Source organism: Salmo salar, chromosome 22 (assembly GCF_965601325.2).
Source record: "Salmo salar chromosome 22, fSalSal1, whole genome shotgun sequence".
Classification (NCBI taxonomy): Eukaryota; Metazoa; Chordata; class Actinopteri; order Salmoniformes; family Salmonidae; genus Salmo; species Salmo salar.
This window is the reverse complement of record NC_138312.1, coordinates 27,781,577-27,801,864: the sequence shown is the minus strand read 5'-3', so window position 1 is coordinate 27,801,864 and position 20,288 is coordinate 27,781,577. Positions and strand designations below refer to the sequence as shown.

Genomic DNA, 20,288 nt, shown 5'->3' with positions numbered 1-20,288 from the left:
TTGTTTTATGATGATACCAGCTATCTTCTTTTATTTGCAAAAATCTTTCTAAAACAGAAAGTGGTCACAATTCAATGGATATCAATCAACAAAGAGGTAATATGTATGAATATTTATACTATACGAATATGTTGAGGCTAACTGTATTGGGTGCAGATGACTGAACTGCTCACTTTTGTGTCTGTAGGTATACAGAGGAGGAGGCATACACATGTATGTCAATTGGAATTGGTATGTTATGTAGATCACATGTACCATCCTCCTCCCTTTCCTCTTCAATGAAAATCCTATAGGCCTCTACATTAAGGTATGTGTATGAAAACCATTATCAAAACAGTTTTTTTCCATTCACATTTATCACAAAAACCAAGGTATGAATACTGTTGTGTGCATCTTTTGTTACATTTTTATAATTACAATTTTGGGGATTCACAGACTTCACCCTCCCTACACCTCTGATGAATATAACAGGAAATCTGTCTGATCACCATGCACTGCAAAATCATTCTGGCTATGGATACAGAGAACATCAACACATTAACATCAACATGTCCGAGGATATATCAGTTGGACTTGGGCCTCTGCTGGGAGTTTACCTCATATTTAGATGTTTTTATTCTGCTTTGCCACTAAAATCATAATAAACACTGACAACCCAAATATTGTGTTATTGTTGTTATTGTTATGCGTATTATTAATAATAAAAATAGTAGGGAAGGGGGGTAGTTCAAAAATTAACCCCAAAAGGTTCTTCAAAAAGGTTATTCTAGGATCCATTAAAAGGGGTTCTTTGAATAACTTATCGGGGTTCTCCCACAGTTTCAATTTGAAGAACCCGTAAAAGAAAGTCCAGGAAACGTTTGTTTTTAGAGTGTGCTCTCAGCTGGCCTCTCTCATTTTCTTTTCTTTGTTTTAGCTCTTGTGGAGTCCCAGGAAATTCTAGACTAGAATAGCTTGTTGGACATTTTTGTTGTTGTTGCATTTTCTTATACTAATAGACTATTCAAAGAGGAATGCAAGCTTGCTCTTGTTTGCTGAATGTTAAATGCAGCAGCATAAATAACTTGCGACGAGTTTGCAAGAAGGAAGAGAACACTAAGCGATTGCGATAGGCTATAGCAGTTGTGTATTTAGACCCATAATCATTCAATATGCATGAAGAGAAGCTAAAAGCCGTCTGCATCTTATTCTAGTCCTATACTATTCAAGCATGTCATTACAATGATAAAGATAAGGACAACAAAACCTGTTTAACTGTTGAGAGCAAGGAAGGAAGGAAGGAAGGAAGCAACAACATATAGAGAAAGAGGAATAACATTAGGGGAAATATTATCAAAAGTAATGCGTCAGTCTACTAATATAAAAATGTATTATATTTCAAAATTAAAATCAAATTCGCTAGCCTATAATTATAAACTTTATTGGCCGCAAGTCCTGCACCAGCATCGCATGTTCTCTCCCAACTTCATGGTTTGAACGAGGTGCGTAATTCCAGTCCATATACAGTACAGTAATACAGTCCACACTCAAAAAGATGACTGGAGCTTGTTTCATTTCTTTCCCCAAGAGAGCATACATCTATGGGCTTTTCTGATTTTCTGTGTGTGTAAGTGCAGTAGCCTGTATAGCCTATCATAGGCCTATTTGGATAATGGCACAATCATTCAAGCTTTTTTGGGCTTGGGCTCATAAAATGTCTTTAATGTATGGCTCATTAGGCTCAGGTAACAACAGGCTTGAATGTTCAGGCCGATCAAAGCTCTAATCAAATCCAGACATATTTATATGTTTTAGAATGACACTTTCTGCTTTGTTGGGAAATACAGGGTTACCCTGGAGAAAAGTGATTTATTCTTGAGATGGAACACTTGTAAAATACCTGAAAACTATAAAACCTTAGTCAAAGCCTATAGGGTAAAGTACAGTTCTGCACTGTCTGTGGGTCAGCTACACTGTAAAAAGAAAAGGTTCCTGGAATATTCTTTGGGGGTTCTTCAAATTGAAACTGTGGGGGAACCCCTATAAGTTATTTGAAGAACCTTTTAAAAGCATGTCATCAAACAGGTTTCCTGTTATTTTCAGAGGTGTAGGGAGGGTGAAGTACTTACACAGATAATTAACAAAACATGCATATGACAGTATTCATACCTTGGTTTTTGTGGTAAATGTGATTGAAAAAAACGGTTTTGATTATGGTTTTCATACACATACCTTGTCCATAAAGTAGAGGCCTATGGGATATTAATTGAAGAGGTAAGGGAGGAGGATGGTAAATGTGATCTGCATAACATACCAATATACAAACTATCAGGTTTCAGGTATGACCCAGATGCAGACAGTGTCGAAGAAACAAAAGTGTATTTCTAGTACAGGGGCAGGCAAAACGACAGGTCAAAGGCAAAGGCAGAGGTCAATAATTCAGAGAGGGTGCAAAAAGTCCAGAACGATTTTGTATCTATCAACAACAACAAAAATAAACAGTTCTATAGCTGCAACTATTTAAAACACTGATTATACTTTTATTACCTCTTGGATGCATCTGAAAACAAACATAATATTAAAAGTAATCTACACTGAGTGTACTAAACACTAAGAACACCTTCCTAATATTGAGTTGCACCCCCTTTTTCCCTCAGAACATCCTCAATTCGTCCGGGCATGGACTCTACAAGGTGTCGAAAGCGTTCCACAGGGATCCTGGCCCATGATGACTCCAATGCTTCCCACAGTTGTGTTAAGTTGGCTGGATGTCCTTTGGGTGGTGAACTGTTCTTAATACACACGGGAAACTTTTGAGCGTGAAAAACCCAGCAGCATTGCAGTTTTTGACACACTCAAACTGGTGCGCCTGGCACCTATACTACCATACCCCGCGCAAAGGCACTTCAAACTTTTGTCTTGCCCAGTCACCATACACAACCCATTTCTCAATTGTCTCAAGGTTTAAAAATCTTTCTTCAACCTGTCTCCTCCCCTTCATCTACACATCAATAAGGGACATCAATAAGGGATCATAGCTTTCACCTGGATTCATCTAGTCAGCCTATGTCATGGAAAGAGCAGGTGTTCCTAATGTTTTGTACACTCAGATGTATGTATTGACAGTAAAATGCTAATCATCTATATACATTCCTGCTAATCTATTTAATGAAGTCTAATTTCTAAAGCACAGTCTAGGTTCAATGATATCAAAACTACGTTTCGTTGATCTATGCCGACATTACAGTTTTGTGTTTTTCTTCCCTTAGTTGAGCCCCATGTCAGAATGAGCTCAATGACTCCACCCAGTGGCAGACACCCTGCCATGCTGATGTGCAGCGCCTACGACTTCTACCCCAAACCAATCAGATTGACATTCATCAGAAATCTGATGTGACCTCCACGAGGAGCTGGGTGATGGGGACTGGTACTACCAGATCCACTCCCACCTGGAGTACACACCAACGTCTGAAGAGAAGATATCCTGTATGTTGAAGCACAGAAACCCTCACTGAGCCTAAGATGCATCACTGGGGTAAGGGCGTATATGCCGGGTTGGGGTTTGTGAGGGTTGGGGTGTGTGAGCTGAGTTAGGGTGTGTGAGGGTTGGGCTGTGTGAGCTGGATTGGAGTGTGTGAGGGTTGTGGTGTGTGAGGGTTGGGGTGTGTGAGGTGGTTTGGGGTGTGTGTGTTGACACCGTGTGTGGGTTGGGGTGTGTGAGTTGACACTGTGTGTGGGATGGGGTGTGTGAGCTGGGATGGGGTGTGTGAGCTGGGATGGGGTGTGTGATCTGGGTTGGGGTGTGTGAGCCGGTTTGGGGTGTGTGAGCCGGTTTGGGGTGTGTGAGCCGGGTTGGGGTGTGTGAGGTGGGATGGGGTGTGTGAGCTGGGTTGGGGTGTGTGAGCTGGGATGGGGTGTGTGAGCTGGGTTGTGGTGTGTGAGCTGGGATGGGGTGTGTGAGCTGGGTTGGGGTGTGTGAGCTGGGATGGGGTGTGTGATCTGAGCTGGGTTGTGGTGTGTGAGCTGGGATGGAGTGTGTGAGCTGGGATGGAGTGTGTGAGCTGGGATGGAGTGTGTGATCTGGGATGGGGTGTGTGAGGTGTGTGAGCTGGGTTGGGGTGTGTGAGCTGGGATGGGGTGTGTGAGCTGGGATGGGGTGTGTGAGCTGGGTTGTGGTGTGTGAGCTGGGATGGGGTGTGTGAGCTGGGTTGGGGTGTGTGATCTGAGATGGGTTGTGGTGTGTGAGCTGGGTTGTGGTGTGTGAGCTGGGATGGGGTGTGTGAGGTGTGTGAGGTGCGATGGGGTGTGTGAGGTGGGATGGGGTGTGTGAGGTGGGATGGGGTGTGTGATCTGGGATGGGGTGTGTGATGTGGGATGGGGTGTGTGAGGTGGGATGTGGTGTGTGATCTGGGATGGGATGTGTGATCTGGGATGGGGTGTGTGAGCTGGGATGGGGTGTGTGAGCTGGGATGGGGTGTGTGATCTGGGATGGGGTGTGTGATCTGGGATGGGGTGTGTGAGCTGGGATGGGGTGTGTGAGCTGGGATGGGGTGTGTGATCTGAGCTGGGTTGTGGTGTGTGAGCTGGGATGGAGTGTGTGAGCTGGGATGGAGTGTGTGAGCTGGGATGGAGTGTGTGATCTGGGATGGGGTGTGTGAGGTGTGTGAGGTGGGATGGTGTGTGTGAGGTGTGTGAGGTGGGATGGGGTGTGTGAGCTGGGATGGGGTGTGTGAGGTGGGATGTGGTGTGTGAGCTGGGATGGGGTGTGTGATCTGAGATGGGTTGTGGTGTGTGATCTGGGATGTGGTGTCTGATCTGGGATGGGGTGTGTGAGCTGGGATGGGGTGTGTGATCTGGGATGGGGTGTGTGAGCTGGGATGGGGTGTGTGATCTGAGCTGGGTTGTGGTGTGTGAGCTGGGATGGAGTGTGTGAGCTGGGATGGGGTGTGTGATCTGGGATGGGGTGTGTGAGGTGTGTGAGGTGGGATGGGGTGTGTGAGCTGGGATGGGGTGTGTGATCTGAGATGGGTTGTGGTGTGTGAGCTGGGATGGGGTGTGTGATCTGGGATGGGGTGTGTGAGGTGTGTGAGGTGTGTGAGGTGGGATGGGGTGTGTGAGCTGGGATGGGGTGTGTGAGGTGTGTGAGGTGGGATGGGGTGTGTGATCTGGGATGGAGTGTGTGATCTGGGATGGAGTGTGTGAGCTGGGATGGGGTGTGTGATCTGAGATGGGTTGTGGTGTGTGAGCTGGGATGGGGTTGGTGTGTACCCTCATACCCAGGCTATTGCGCACAGTGTATATAAGCCTGAGACATCGACTCAAAGTTGGCCTTGGTGGGAGTGACCATATCATTCTATGGGAGTGACCCAACTGAGTAAAGTATTTGTCATAATTTAATTTGAATGAATCACACAACTGCGACGTGTGGCTCCATAAACAGAGGTGCACAAGACGGGTACAGGGGAGGATTAGGGGGAAAGTGTTGTGGGAGATGATTGGTTGGTAGATTCAGCCAATTAAGTGAATTCCTATGCGCCGGGGGTTTCTCCCGATCTTTCTATAGTGGCTAACGAAGGCCAAGTTTAATGTGTTGGTCCATCAGACTATTTGCGCATTTCGCCGAAAATGTCTGGGAATGAGATTAGGGTGTGGGTTGGGGTGTGTGAGGGTTGGGGTGTGTGAGCTGGGTTGGGGTGTGTGAGGGTTGGGGTGTGTGAGCTGGGTTGGGGTGTGTGAGGGTTGGGGTGAGTGAGCTGGGTTGGGTTGTGTGAGGGTTGAGGTGTATGAGTGTGGTAAGGGGGTATGAGTAGGTATATGTGGGATAAGAGGTCTGAGGGGGGTAAGAGGGTGTGAAACTGCTCAGAAGGGGGTAATAATAGATACGAGTGGGGTAGAACATGGGATAAGAGTATGTGAACAGAATAAGGGGGTGTGAGTGATGTAAGAGCATGTGTGGGGGATTGCGTGAGTGGGGTGAGAGTGTGAGTGGGGTTAGAGTGTGAGCGGGGGAAGGCAGTGTGAGTGGGGTGAGATGGTGAGTGGGGTGAGAGTGAGAGTAGGGGAAGTCAGGTGTGAGTGGGATGAGAGTGTGACTGGGGGAAGGCGGTGTGAGCGGGGTGAGAGTGTGAGTGAGGTGAGAGTGGGAGTGGGATAAGAGTGTGAGTGGGGTGAGAGTGTGAGTGGGGAAAGGGGGGGTGAGTGGAGGAAGGGGTGTGAGTGGGGGAAGGGGTGTGAGTGTGGGAAAGGCGGTGTGAGTAGGGAAAGGGGGGTGAGTGGGGGAAGGCAGTGTGAGTGGGGTGAGAGTGTGAGTGGGGGAAGGCAGTGTGAGTGGGGTTAGAGTGTGAGTGGGGGAAGGCAGTGTGAGTGGGGTGAGAGTGTGAGAAGGCAGTGTGAGTGGGGTGAGAGTGTGAGTGGGGTTAGAGTGTGAGTGGGGGAAGTCGGTGTGAGTGGGGGAAGTCGGTGTGAGTGGGGTGAGAGTGTGAGAGGGGTGAGAGTGTGAGTAGGGGAAGTAGGTGTGAGTGGGGTGAGAGTGTGAGTGGGGTGAGAGTGTGACTGTGAGTGGGTCAGAGTGTGAGTGGGGGAAGGCGGTGTGAGTGGGGTGAGAGTGTGAGTGGGGGAAGTAGGTGTGAGTGGTGTGAGAGTGTGAGTGGGGTGAGAGTGTGAGTGTGAGTGGGGTGAGAGTATGAGTGTGAGTGGGGTAAGAGTGTGAGTGGGGGAAGGCGGTGTGAGTGGGGTGAGAGTGTGAGTGTGAGTGGGGTGAGAGTGTGAGTGTGAGTGTGAGTGGGGTAAGAGTGTGAGTGGGGGAAGGCGGTGTGAGTGGTGTGAGAGTGTGAGTGGGGTGAGAGTGTGAGTGGGGTAAGGCGGTGTGAGTGGGGTAAGAGTGTGAGTGGGGGAAGGCGATGTGAGTGGGGTAAGAGTGTGAGTGGGGGAAGGCTGTGTGAGAGTGTGAGTGGGGTGAGAGTGTGAGTGGGGTGAGAGTGTGAGTGGGGTGAGAGTGTGAGTGGGGTACGGCGGTGTGAGTGGGGTAAGAGTGTGAGTGGGGGAAGGTGGTGTGAGTGGTGTGAAAGTGTGAGTGGGTTGAGTGTGAGTGGGGTGAGAGTGTGAGTGGGTAAAGGGGGGGTGAGTGGAGGAAGGGGTGTGAGTAGGGGAAGGGGTGTGAGTGTGGGAAAGGGGTGTGAGTGGGGGAAGGGGGTGTGAGTGGGGTACGAGTGTGAGTGGGGTGAGAGGGTGAGTGGGGAAAGGGGGTATGAGTGGGGTGAGAGTGAGTGGGGTAAGGGGGTATAAGTGGGGTGAGAGTCTGAGTGGGTTAAGGGGGTATGAGGGGGGTAAGAGTGTGAGTGGGGGGATCCCCACCTTGCGAGCAAAACATTTTAGCGGAGACAAAAAAATGGATGTTTTAGAGTAAATTTCCTGCAATTCTTTACATTTTGCCATACGGTGGATAGAAATGTTTGTTTTGTGTCCCCGCCCCATATGATTCTTATTTCCCCTCTCTCTTTTTTATCTCTCTCTCCTCCTGTAACAGGGGTGCTCTATTACCAACGAGCTAAAGTGAGACTCCTTTTCTGATTATTCACAAGTTACAATGGCTTGTTATTACCAGTTATTTTCAGGCTTGAAGGCACATTGCTGTATATGCTACATAGAACCGAAATTAGATTTTATTGCTTGTTAGAAATCACTACGCCTGAAAAACATCTACTGCTGGAGTGTATTACTAAACATGAATCAATAGCTTCTTAAGGGAGCATATTTTTGGTAACATTTTATCCTAAAACCTTTCATAAGAAATGCATTAGCAACTTGACAGTAATAAGACTAATAGGGCTATGAGAATCATGCAATCAATTGTTCATTCACTTAGAACTGGTAGAGACATTGAGGGTAAACTGCATTAATTACCTACTATAACACTGTAAGTACTTTTGAGGGTGAGAGTGTGAGTGGGGGAAGGCAGTGTGAGTGGGGTTAGAGTGTGAGTGGGGGAAGGCAGTGTGAGTGGGGTGAGAGTGTGAGAAGGCAGTGTGAGTGGGGTGAGAGTGTGAGTGGGGTTAGAGTGTGAGTGGGGGAAGTCGGTGTGAGTGGGGGAAGTCGGTGTGAGTGGGGTGAGAGTGTGAGAGGGGTGAGAGTGTGAGTAGGGGAAGTAGGTGTGAGTGGGGTGAGAGTGTGAGTGGGGTGAGAGTGTGACTGTGAGTGGGTCAGAGTGTGAGTGGGGGAAGGCGGTGTGAGTGGGGTGAGAGTGTGAGTGGGGGAAGTAGGTGTGAGTGGTGTGAGAGTGTGAGTGGGGTGAGAGTGTGAGTGTGAGTGGGGTGAGAGTATGAGTGTGAGTGGGGTAAGAGTGTGAGTGGGGGAAGGCGGTGTGAGTGGGGTGAGAGTGTGAGTGTGAGTGGGGTGAGAGTGTGAGTGTGAGTGTGAGTGTGAGTGGGGTAAGAGTGTGAGTGGGGGAAGGCGGTGTGAGTGGTGTGAGAGTGTGAGTGGGGTGAGAGTGTGAGTGGGGTAAGGCGGTGTGAGTGGGGTAAGAGTGTGAGTGGGGGAAGGCGATGTGAGTGGGGTAAGAGTGTGAGTGGGGGAAGGCTGTGTGAGAGTGTGAGTGGGGTGAGAGTGTGAGTGGGGTGAGAGTGTGAGTGGGGTGAGAGTGTGAGTGGGGTACGGCGGTGTGAGTGGGGTAAGAGTGTGAGTGGGGGAAGGTGGTGTGAGTGGTGTGAAAGTGTGAGTGGGTTGAGTGTGAGTGGGGTGAGAGTGTGAGTGGGTAAAGGGGGGGTGAGTGGAGGAAGGGGTGTGAGTAGGGGAAGGGGTGTGAGTGTGGGAAAGGGGTGTGAGTGGGGGAAGGGGGTGTGAGTGGGGTACGAGTGTGAGTGGGGTGAGAGGGTGAGTGGGGAAAGGGGGTATGAGTGGGGTGAGAGTGAGTGGGGTAAGGGGGTATAAGTGGGGTGAGAGTCTGAGTGGGTTAAGGGGGTATGAGGGGGGTAAGAGTGTGAGTGGGGGGATCCCCACCTTGCGAGCAAAACATTTTAGCGGAGACAAAAAAATGGATGTTTTAGAGTAAATTTCCTGCAATTCTTTACATTTTGCCATACGGTGGATAGAAATGTTTGTTTTGTGTCCCCGCCCCATATGATTCTTATTTCCCCTCTCTCTTTTTTATCTCTCTCTCCTCCTGTAACAGGGGTGCTCTATTACCAACGAGCTAAAGTGAGACTCCTTTTCTGATTATTCACAAGTTACAATGGCTTGTTATTACCAGTTATTTTCAGGCTTGAAGGCACATTGCTGTATATGCTACATAGAACCGAAATTAGATTTTATTGCTTGTTAGAAATCACTACGCCTGAAAAACATCTACTGCTGGAGTGTATTACTAAACATGAATCAATAGCTTCTTAAGGGAGCATATTTTTGGTAACATTTTATCCTAAAACCTTTCATAAGAAATGCATTAGCAACTTGACAGTAATAAGACTAATAGGGCTATGAGAATCATGCAATCAATTGTTCATTCACTTAGAACTGGTAGAGACATTGAGGGTAAACTGCATTAATTACCTACTATAACACTGTAAGTACTTTTGAGTGGGCAGAATAAAGGGTCCAGTGTGCTTGGGGTACTTTCCTCACCTGTACTGTTTTCTGTGTGTTTTTTCACCAATGAGAAAGTTACAACCTTGTTCTTAATTAACGGCACAAAAGACAAACAATTAGGTTAAGTAAATTGTGAAAATAATGTGTATGGTAATACTGGTGGTTTGAGAGCGAGTAAAAAAACAAACAAGTCCTAGTTTTCTAAGTGATCTAATTTCAGACTTGAGTCTAAAGAGTTATTATATGAATGATATTTCTCTCTCTGATTGATTTCAGCTCCCCTTTACAGACGTGTGTTGCTCATTTGCTGTTCTGTCATGGTGGGGGTTTTATGTCCTCAATATAACTGGGACATATTTTTGCCTTTGATATGATACAAGCTTTTCAATAAACCATTAAAAATGTCATGATACGGTGTCTCTCAGTTTACTAGTTTGCTTTGATGTTTTCTTGGCATCTGAAGCAAAAGTATGGTAGGCCTGAACAAGTCGTGTATCTGTCGCTGCCCTGTGGTTGTGGTTGGTGTGACATACTGTACGTGTTCTGAATCCTCAATCAATCCCTAGGCCCTACTTGCTGTAGATCGGAAAGGATCAAGAAGGTCTAAGCAGTATGGTCATTACTTCACCTGCCTACTGAAAGGGTATCACATACAACCACAGAGTGGTTTCAGTACACCGGTTATGTTGTAGACTTATATGCTATTACATGGGCATAAGGTATTACATTTTTTTTTGTTGCCTTTCTCATAAGTTTATGCTCTGCATGACTATAGGCTATTTTACTGTGCAGATCTATACATTGTTTGTTTAGTCTGTAGTTTTTGGCTTCAGTGCCCATAGTGTACATACTGTATGTGGATTGTGTAAATTCTGCATCTACAGTGTATTTTGTCTGTACTTTCAGTCTATTGTCTGTCTGTTTATTGTTTGTCTGTTATTGTCTGTGTGTAACTCCGTAGCAGCTCCAATTCACTGAGTCAAATTCCTGTACATACAAATGCATTTGGTGAATAAAGGTGATTCTGATTTCAGTCTGACTTGCATTTGGACACAAACACACGTACAGTACCAGTCAAAAGTTGGACACACCTACTCATTCAAGGTTTTTTTTATTACTATTTTCTACATTGTACAATAATAGAAGACATCAACACTATGAAATAACACATACTGAATCATGCAGTAACCAAAAAAGTGCTAAACAAATCAAAATATGATTAAGATTTTAGATTCTTCAAAGAAGCCAACCTTTGCCTTGATGACAGCTTTGCACACACTTGGCATTCTCTCAACCAGCTTCATGAGGAATACTTTTCCAACAGTCTTGAAGGAGTTCCCACATACGCTGAGCACTTGTTGGCTGCTTTTCCTTCACTCTGCAGACCAACTCATCCCAAACCATCACAACTGGCTTGAGGTCGGGTGATTGTGGAGGCCAGGTCATATGATGCAGCACTCCATCACTCTCCATGGTCAAATAGCCCTTACACAACCTGGTCTGTTTTGGGTCATTGTCCTGTTGAAATAGAAATGATAGTCCCATTAAACGCAAACCAAATGGGATGGCATATCGCTGCAGAATGCTGTGGTAGCCATGCTGGTTAAGTGTGCATTGAATTCTAAATAAATCACAGAGAGTGTCACCAGCAAAGCACCATCACACCTCCTTCTCCATGCTTTATTGTTGGAACCACACATGCAGAGATCATCCGTTCACCTGCTCTGCATCTCACAAAGACAGATGTCCACCGGTCTTATGTCCATTGTTAGTGTTTCTTGGCCCAAGCAAGTATCTTCTTCTTATTGGTGTAGTGGTTTCTTTTCTGCAATTCGACCATGAAGTCCTGATTCATGCAGTCTCCTCTGGACAGTTGATGTTGAGATGTGTCTCTTACTTAAACTCTGTAAAGCATTAATTTGGGCTGCAATTTCTGAGGCTGGTAACTCTAATGAACTTATCCTCTGCAGCAGAGGTAACTCTGGGTCTTCCTTTCCTGTGACGGTCCACATGAGAGCCAGTTTCATCATAGCGCTTGATGGTTTTTGCAACTGCACTTGAAGAAACTTTCAAAGTTCTTGAAATGTTCCGAATTGACTGACATTCTGTCGGAGGCTGTCGTTTCTCTTTGCTTATTTGAGCTGTTCTTGCCATAATATGGGCTTGGTCTTTTACCAAATAGGGCTATCTTCTGTATACCACCCCTACCTTGTCACAACACAACTGATTAGCTCAATCACAGTAAGACGGATAGAAATTCCATAAATGAACTTTTAACAAGGCACACCTGTTAATTGAAATGCATTCCAGGTGACTACCTCATGAAGCTGGTTGAGAGAATGCCAAGAGTGTGCAAAGCCGTCATCAAGGCAAAAGGTTACTACTTTGAAGAATCTCAAATATAATATATATTTTGATTTGTTGAACACTTTTATTTGGTTACTACATGATTCCATATGTGTTATTTCATAGTTTTGATGTCTTCACTATTATTCTACAATGTAGAAGTGCATTCGGAAAGTGTTCAGACTTTTTCAACATTTTGTTACGTTACAGACTTATTCTAAAATGGATTAAATTGTCTCCCCCCATCAATCTACACACAGTACCCCATAATGACAAACTAAAAACAGGTTTCTAGAAATATCATATTTACATAAGTATTCAGACCCTTTACTCAGTACTTTGTTAAAGCACCTTTGGCAGTGTTTACAGCTTTTGTCTTCTTGGGTATGACGCTACAAGCTTGGCACACCTGTATTTGGGGAGTTTCTCGCATTCTTCTCTGTAGATCCTCTCAAGCTCTGTCAGGTTGGATGGGGAGCGTTGCTGCACAGCTATTTTCAGGTCTCTCCAGAGATGTTCGATTGGGTTGAAGTCCAGGCTCTGGCTGGGCCACCCAAGGACATTCATAGACTTGTCCCGAAGCCACTCCTGCGTTGTCTTGGCTGTGTGCTTAGGGTTGTTGTGCTGTTGGATGGTGAACCTTCACCCCAGTCTGAGGTCCTGAGCGCTCTGGTGCAGGTTTCTCTGTACTTTGCTCTGTTCATCTTTCCCTCAATCCTGACTAGTCTCCCAGTCCATGCTGGTGAAAAACATCCCTACAGCATAATGCTGCCACCACCAATCTTCACTGTAGGAATGGTGCCAGGTTTCCTCCAGACGTGACACTTGGCATTCAGGCCAAAGAGTTCAATCTTGGTTTCATCTGACCAGAGTTTCTCATGGTCTGAGAGTACTTTAGGTGCCTTTTGGCAAACTCCAAGCAGGCTGCCATGTATCTTTTAATGAGGAGTTGCTTCCATCTGGCTACTCTACCATAAAGGCCTGATTGGTGGAGTGCTGCAGAGATGGTGTCCTTCTGGAAGGTTCTCCCATCGCCACAGAGGAACTCTGGAGTTTGTCAGAGTCACCATCGGGTTCTTGGTCACCTCCTGTCGAGGACCTTCTCCCCCAATTGCTTAGTTTGGCCGGCCGGCCATCTCTAGGAAGAGTCTTGGTGGTTCCAAATGTCTTCCATTTAAGAATGATGGAGGCCACTGTGTTCTTGGGGACCTTCAATGCTGCAGAAATGTTTTGCTTCCCTTCCCCAGATCTGTGCCTCAACACAATCCTGTCTCGTAGCTCTACGGTCAATTAATTCAACCTCATGGCTTGGTTTTTGCTCTGACATTCACTGTCAACTGTGGGACCTTATATAAAAAGGTGTGTGCCTTTCCTAATCATGTCCAATCAATTGAATTTACAACAGGTGGACTCCAATCAAGTTGTAGAAACATCTCAAGGATGATCAATGGAAACAGGATGCAACTTGAGAGCTTTTTGAGAGTTGAGAGATCAAGTTCCTTGGTGTCCACATCACCAACAATCTATCATGGTCCAAATGCACCAAGACAGCCGTAAAGAGGGCACAACAATGCCTATTCCCCCTCAGGAGACTGAAAAGATCTGGCATGGGTCCTCACATACTCAAAAAGTTATTCAGCTGCACCATTGAGTGCATCCTGACAGGTTGCATCACCTCCGGGTATGGCAACTGCTCGACCTCCGACCGCAAGGCACTACAGAGGGCAGTGCGTACGGCCCAGTACATCACTGGGGCCAAGCTTCCTGCCATCCAGGACCTCTATACCAGGCGGTGTCAGAGGAAGGCCCAAAAAATTGCCAAGGACTCCAGGAGCCATAGTAATAGACTGTTCTCTCTGCTACCGCACGGCTAGCGGTACTGGAGCGCCAAGTCTAGGTCAAAAAGGCTTCTTAACAGCTTCTACCCCCAAGCCATAATACTCTTGAACAGTTAATCAAATGGCTACCCGGACTATTTGCATTGTCTCCACCCCCCTTTTTTTACGGTGCTGCTACTCTCTGTTTATTATCTATTTATAGTCACTTTACCTCTACCTACATGTACATATTACCTCAATTACCTCGACTAACCGGTGCTCCCGCACATTGACTCTGTACCAGAATCCCCTGTATATAGCCTCACTACTGTTATTTTATTGTTGCTCCTTAATTATTTGTTATATTTTTATTTTTTTAGTCATCGTTTTTTTTATTCTTAAAACTGCATCGTTGGTTAATAAGCATTGTAAGTAAGCATTTCACTGTAAGGTCTACCTGTTGTATTCTGCGCATGTGACAAATAACATTTGATTTGATTTGACATGTCCGCTATTTCGAGTCTTACTGCAAAGAGTCTGATACTTAAGTAAATAAGGTATTTCAGTTTTTTTTATATAAATTTGCAAACAATTCGAAAAACCTGTTTTCGCTTCATCATTATGGGGTACTGTGTGTAGATAGATGAGGAAAACATGTATCTAATCAATTTTAGAATAAGGCTGTAACGTAACAAAACGTGGAAAAAGTCAAGGTGTCTGAATACTGTATGCTTCAGTAAGGTTGGCTTCTTAGCGTTCATAGCAATGGTTATCAACTGTACCGCAGAAATGGAATGTATATCACAGAAAATAGATAGCTGCAGAGAAGTATTTGGTTCAGGAGCAGATAGTGTCAATGTAGTGGAATAGGGTAGTGGGTTTTTAATGAGTGTAGGGTTAGTTAGAATGAGTTTAAAAAATATATAAATAATTGTATTCCTTTTCCCATATTGTGTCACAAAGTATAATAGATTTATATTATAGTCCAGTTGGGGGCGGTAATGAAACATATTGGATACCAACCACCCTTAAACCTCATCAGACGAAGAAGAAGCATTTCCCCCTCAGTGTGTTTGAGCACGCACACGCTTCCTGTAGAAACAAGCGAACTCATTCTACGATCTAAAACGGTGGTAGGCAAATAGTATTCTCTTTCTTGACTGCGAATCCAACATTATTTTCCATTATAGTTGTATGATCCATACATAATGTTGTGTAAAAGTATCGTAGAGTGTAACGTTACCCTAGAAATGTAGTTTGCTAGCTCTAACTTTCTGAACCAATGCCGGTGGTGTTAATGTAGCTACTGCTGTACACAGATCTTTCCTACCTATCTGCAAGTTCCCACACACGAGCTAACGCTACATGTTGTGTTTTAACTGCATGTTCCCAATTGCGTCTCTTCAACAAAATGTTTTTGTTTACAGATCTAAAATCTTTAAGATGTTTTTGACGAGATCGGAGTACGACAGGTAAGTTAAGACTCGGAACTGCATTGTCACGACATCGGGCTAGCTAACTAGCCGCTAACAATTAACGTAGCTAACTTATATACGTACCATCGCACAATACACATTTATTTAGCTCGCCATCTAGTTAGCTAGCTAGTGCTAGCTAGGTGGTTTGTGCACTTGTTATGTCTGGTTAACATCTGCGTATTAATCATTCCTTAATGGTATATTATAATATGTCACTGAAATTGCCGTGATAGTTTGCTGGATAACGCTAGCTAGCTAACGTTAGTTTCTTTCACTTTCACTTAGCTAAAGTTAGTTAGCTACAGTAGCTAATTGCAAAATGGTCGTGTTCCAGACTGGTGTATTTTGTGCTGAGAAAGAAGTTTACGTTACCCCGTTACCTCCGTTCATCTAGAAAGCTCTTCTAACCTTTACAGTACTGACGGAATAGCTATTGGAACTTCAGGGCACTAAGTCTATCGTTTTTTTTCAGAGGAGTAAACACCTTTTCTCCAGAGGGACGACTGTTCCAAGTGGAATATGCTATTGAGGCGATTAAGGTATTTTCAAAACATCAAATTCAATATCACAAGAACACACCATTACACTTCACCTTCAATAATAGCTTCCTCGGAAAGACATTGTTCATTGTCACGGAAAATGGACTACCTTGTGTGTCATCTCTGTATATAGTGTTCAAAAGGTACTCTCACTCAAAGCATGTAAAAGAATAACCCAAGGAGGCCGAGATGTAAAAATAGAATATACTTAATTGAATCCATGCTCAAAATAATACTAAGGGTGACAGGGCAAGGTGCTAAAGAAAATGGCATGTTTTGGCCTTATATATTTATTTTACCTTTATTTAACTACACAAGTCAGTTAAGAACAAATTTGTATTTTCAATGACAGCCTAGGAACAGTGGGTTAACTGCCTTGTTCAGGGGCAGAACGACAAATTTTTACCTTGTCAGCTCGGGGATTCAATCTAGCATCCTTTCGGTTACTCGCCCAACGCTCTAATGACTAGGCTACCTGCCGCCCCAATTATGCCTTAATTGGTGCTGTAAAATAAAGTAGACACACTTAAGTACACAACTGCTGTGCGTAACAAGTGCAGCCATCTTAAATACTAGTGAATGGGAAGTCAAGGTATATTAGCATAGAATATGTAGTAGAGAAATATAAAAAATTGACAATTCAAATGTCACATTATGGAAGTAAGACAACAGTCTAGGCTACATAACAATACAGTACTGAAGTATGAAGCTCAGAGGCTGGGACTGGGGACAGCTGGTCATCTTTGTTTATGACATTTCTATGAACAAGTCTGAACACCTGTTGTCTCTCAGCTGGGCTCCACAGCCATTGGCATCCAGACGTCTGAGGGGGTGTGTCTGGCCGTGGAGAAGAGGATCACATCTCCTCTGATGGAGCCAAGCAGCATCGAGAAGATTGTGGAGATCGACACCCACATCGGTAAGCAGCCAGAGAAGGGACTACTCATTAGGCAGGGGCAAACACTGTCAAACACACAGAAGTGAACGCTTATCGGAGCTCAGGTTGTTTGTATAACACCTGACCGGTCTATGGAGAAAACAAGTGTTCTCAATCATTCTGGGAAAATGAAAGGTAACTGGATGAAGCAGTCAGAATAATTTCTATTGGCTCAACATATTTTTGTATCAGAAATGATTTTTAAGATAAGCACCACTGTGTAAAAGAGGCCTTCTATAGGCCGTGTTTCAGCGATAGTATTCAAAGTTTGAAAATGTGTTTTGAGCGTCCGTCTCTTCTCCTCAAAGGTTGTGCTATGAGTGGCTTGATAGCTGATGCCAAGACTCTTATCGACAAAGCAAGAGTGGAGACACAGGTAAGTGTTGAGTTGGCTGAATTCAAGTACAGGTTCATTTTCAAACTGAACATTACTACACTATTGAGGTAAAAATCAACACATGGTGTTTGCACTGATGTTTGCACTTATGAGATGCACACTACATTGTGAACTACTTGTAAAGCAGTTTTGTACAACATAAAGCATTTTAGTTCCTCAACTACTTGATATGTAAAGCTTTTTAGTTTCTTTCCTTTTTAACCCTGCTCTGTTTGTCCCCTTCCAGAACCACTGGTTCACCTACAACGAGACCATGACAGTGGAGAGTGTGACCCAGGCCGTGTCTAACCTGGCCCTGCAGTTTGGAGAGGAGGATGCAGACCCTGGAGCCATGGTTAGTGATCACAGAACGATGAGACAAAACCTCGAAGATCGACTCACTTGCATATTGCTCACTTTCATTAATTCAGTGATGTAATAATTCATAGAAACTGGTAGAGGTTGAAAGCACTTTTCCAGCTAGTTGTCACTTATTTCTCCCACAGCTGTGAGGTGTCACACTGTACTCATTCCCTGTGGTTCTCTCTCCTCAGAGCCGACCCTTCGGTGTAGCACTTCTCTTTGGTGGACTGGATGAGAAAGGGCCCCAGCTGTACGTTAATCTATTCAACATACATTTTTAACACATTGTTTTAATGTGATATAATTGGTTTGGGCAAAATCTCTCATGCCTCACTTCTAATCCAGGGCTTGTGCTGAGTTTTCATAAGAAAACCAAACCTTCAGTCTTCATCAGATGGTGAAATGTCTCTTGAATTTCTACACCCCCTGATTTTTCAACTTTGTGTGTAGGTACCACATGGACCCATCAGGCACCTTTGTCCAGTGTGATGCCCGGGCCATCGGCTCTGCCTCTGAGGGAGCCCAGAGCTCTCTGCAGGAGGTCTACCACAAGGTACCCTCTCAGGCATAATCTCCCTCTCCTCTGTTGCTATCATTACCATCACCCCCCAACCTTTTTCTCCATCACCCCCCCCAACCTTTTTCTCCATCACCCCCCCAACCTTTTTCTCCATCACCCCCCCCAACCTTTTTCTCCATCACCCCCCCAACCTTTTTCTCCATCACCCCCCCCAACCTTTTTCTCCATCACCCCCCCAACCTTTTTCTCCATCACCCCCCCAACCTTTTTCTCCATCACCCCCCCCAACCTTTTTCTCCATCACCCCCCCAACCTTTTTCTCCATCACCCCCCCAACCTTTTTCTCCATCACCCCCCCAACCTTTTTCTCCATCACCCCCCCAACCTTTTTCTCCATCACCCCCCCAACCTTTTTCTCCATCACCCCCCCAACCTTTTTCTCCATCACCCCCCCAACCTTTTTCTCCATCACCCCCCCAACCTTTTTCTCCATCACCCCCCCAACCTTTTTCTCCATCACCCCCCCAACCTTTTTCTCCATCACCCCCCCAACCTTTTTCTCCATCACCCCCCCAACCTTTTTCCTCCATCACCCCCCCAACCTTTTTCCTCCATCACCCCCCCAACCTTTTTCCTCCATCACCCCCCCAACCTTTTTCCTCCATCACCCCCCCAACCTTTTTCCTCCATCACCCCCCCAACCTTTTTCCTCCATCACCCCCCCAACCTTTTTCCTCCATCACCCCCCCAACCTTTTTCCTCCATCACCCCCCCAACCTTTTTCCTCCATCACCCCCCCAACCTTTTTCCTCCATCACCCCCCCAACCTTTTTCCTCCATCACCCCCCCAACCTTTTTCCTCCATCACCACCCCAACCTTTTTCCTCCATCACCCCCCCAACCTTTTTCCTCCATCACCCCCCCAACCTTTTTCCTCCATCACCCCCCCAACCTTTTTCCTCCATCACCCCCCCAACCTTTTCCTCCATCACCCCCCCAACCTTTTCCTCCATCACCCCCCCAACCTTTTCCTCCATCACCCCCCCAACCTTTTCCTCCATCACCAACCTTTTCCTCCATCACCCCCCCCAACCTTTTCCTTCCTCCTCTCCCACCACAACTCCACCAGATTGTCAGTCGATTTCATTCTCCATCCTATCACAGGGGTGACGACCTTATTTTATTTATTAACCAAGACCTCTGTTTTCTCTCTGGGTGGCCTCTCCAGTCCATGACGTTAAAAGAGGCCATCAAGTCGTCCCTCACCATCCTAAAGCAGGTGATGGAGGAGAAGCTGAATGCCACCAACATTGAGGTGAGCTCTAATCCTTCAGTCTCAACCACTGACCCTACTTCTAGTCGAGACATCTATTGTAGATGTGGAAGTTGTTGGATCGAAGCAATATGGTGTAAGCCCCACTAAGCCTACCAGACGTCTGTGTGGAGCTATTGTCATATATTGTTTACCATAAATTCAGGTCTGCTGAGCCTTAGTCCTAGAGGGACTAATATTCCTGTTTTACTGGTGTACCAGCTATCGTTAGGGTGATGGGCAGCAGAGAACCAAAACATCACTCATCACATGTTTGTTTGTGTGCTAACCTGCTCTCCCCTCTCACCCCTTCAGCTGGCTACAATAGAGCCAGGCAAGACCTTCCACATGTATTCCAAAGAAGAGCTGGAGGATGTTATCAAGGACATCTAGAGCACAGGGGTGCTCTGTGGGCCTAGTCAGCACTGAGGAGACGTAATCCACCTGGGCTCTGAGGATCGCCACACATCTACAACTACATTTCCCATCAGCACTCTCGCTAGTTTCATTGGTTCCTTTTGTGGAAGGGAAGCAACTCTTTGTAACGTGTTATATTTTTTTCTTATTTTGGCTCTGGAAATGGGGGGGGGGGCAAGTAGCCTAGTGGTTAAGAGCGTTGGGCCAGTAACCGGAAGATCGCTGGTTGGAATCCCTGAGAAGACTAGGTGAAACATCAGTTGATGTGCCCTTGAGCAAGGCACTTAACCCTAATTGCTCCCATAAATTGCTCTCAGAGCGTTTGCTACATGACTAAAATGATTTCTACAGTGCTGTACAGGCATCGGTCAGATCAGTGCTTAGAGCTGAGTGACATTTTTGTTATGGATCAATGCCTAAATAAAACAGTTGTATTCTAAAAGGTGTGGTTTGTGTCATTTCCTCCATGGTGTGTGTACTTCTGACGGTTTCATTACCAAAATCATACAGGATGGTGAGGTTGACAACCTTCATCTGGTTTTGTCCGCCAGGTAGCGTAATTGCAAATAACTTTGCTCCTACTGGGAAGAATAAGGAATGAATGGACGCATCTACAGTCCAATGA

The 20,288-nt window shown here is 45.5% G+C and overlaps 1 protein-coding gene across 1 annotated transcript; it reads left to right on the top strand.

Annotated features, from left to right (window-relative positions):
• Positions 1-14,807: 14,807 nt before the first annotated feature.
• psma5 (proteasome 20S subunit alpha 5) lies at positions 14,808-19,827 on the top strand. The gene is given in 10 exon segments (NM_001140960.1): positions 14,808-14,854; positions 15,149-15,193; positions 15,672-15,738; positions 16,531-16,657; positions 16,984-17,051; positions 17,299-17,406; positions 17,606-17,664; positions 17,865-17,967; positions 19,163-19,249; positions 19,562-19,827. Coding segments are annotated over 9 exon segments (726 nt in total). The 5' UTR covers positions 14,808-14,854; positions 15,149-15,164; the 3' UTR covers positions 19,640-19,827.
• The last annotated feature ends 461 nt before the right edge of the window (positions 19,828-20,288 follow it).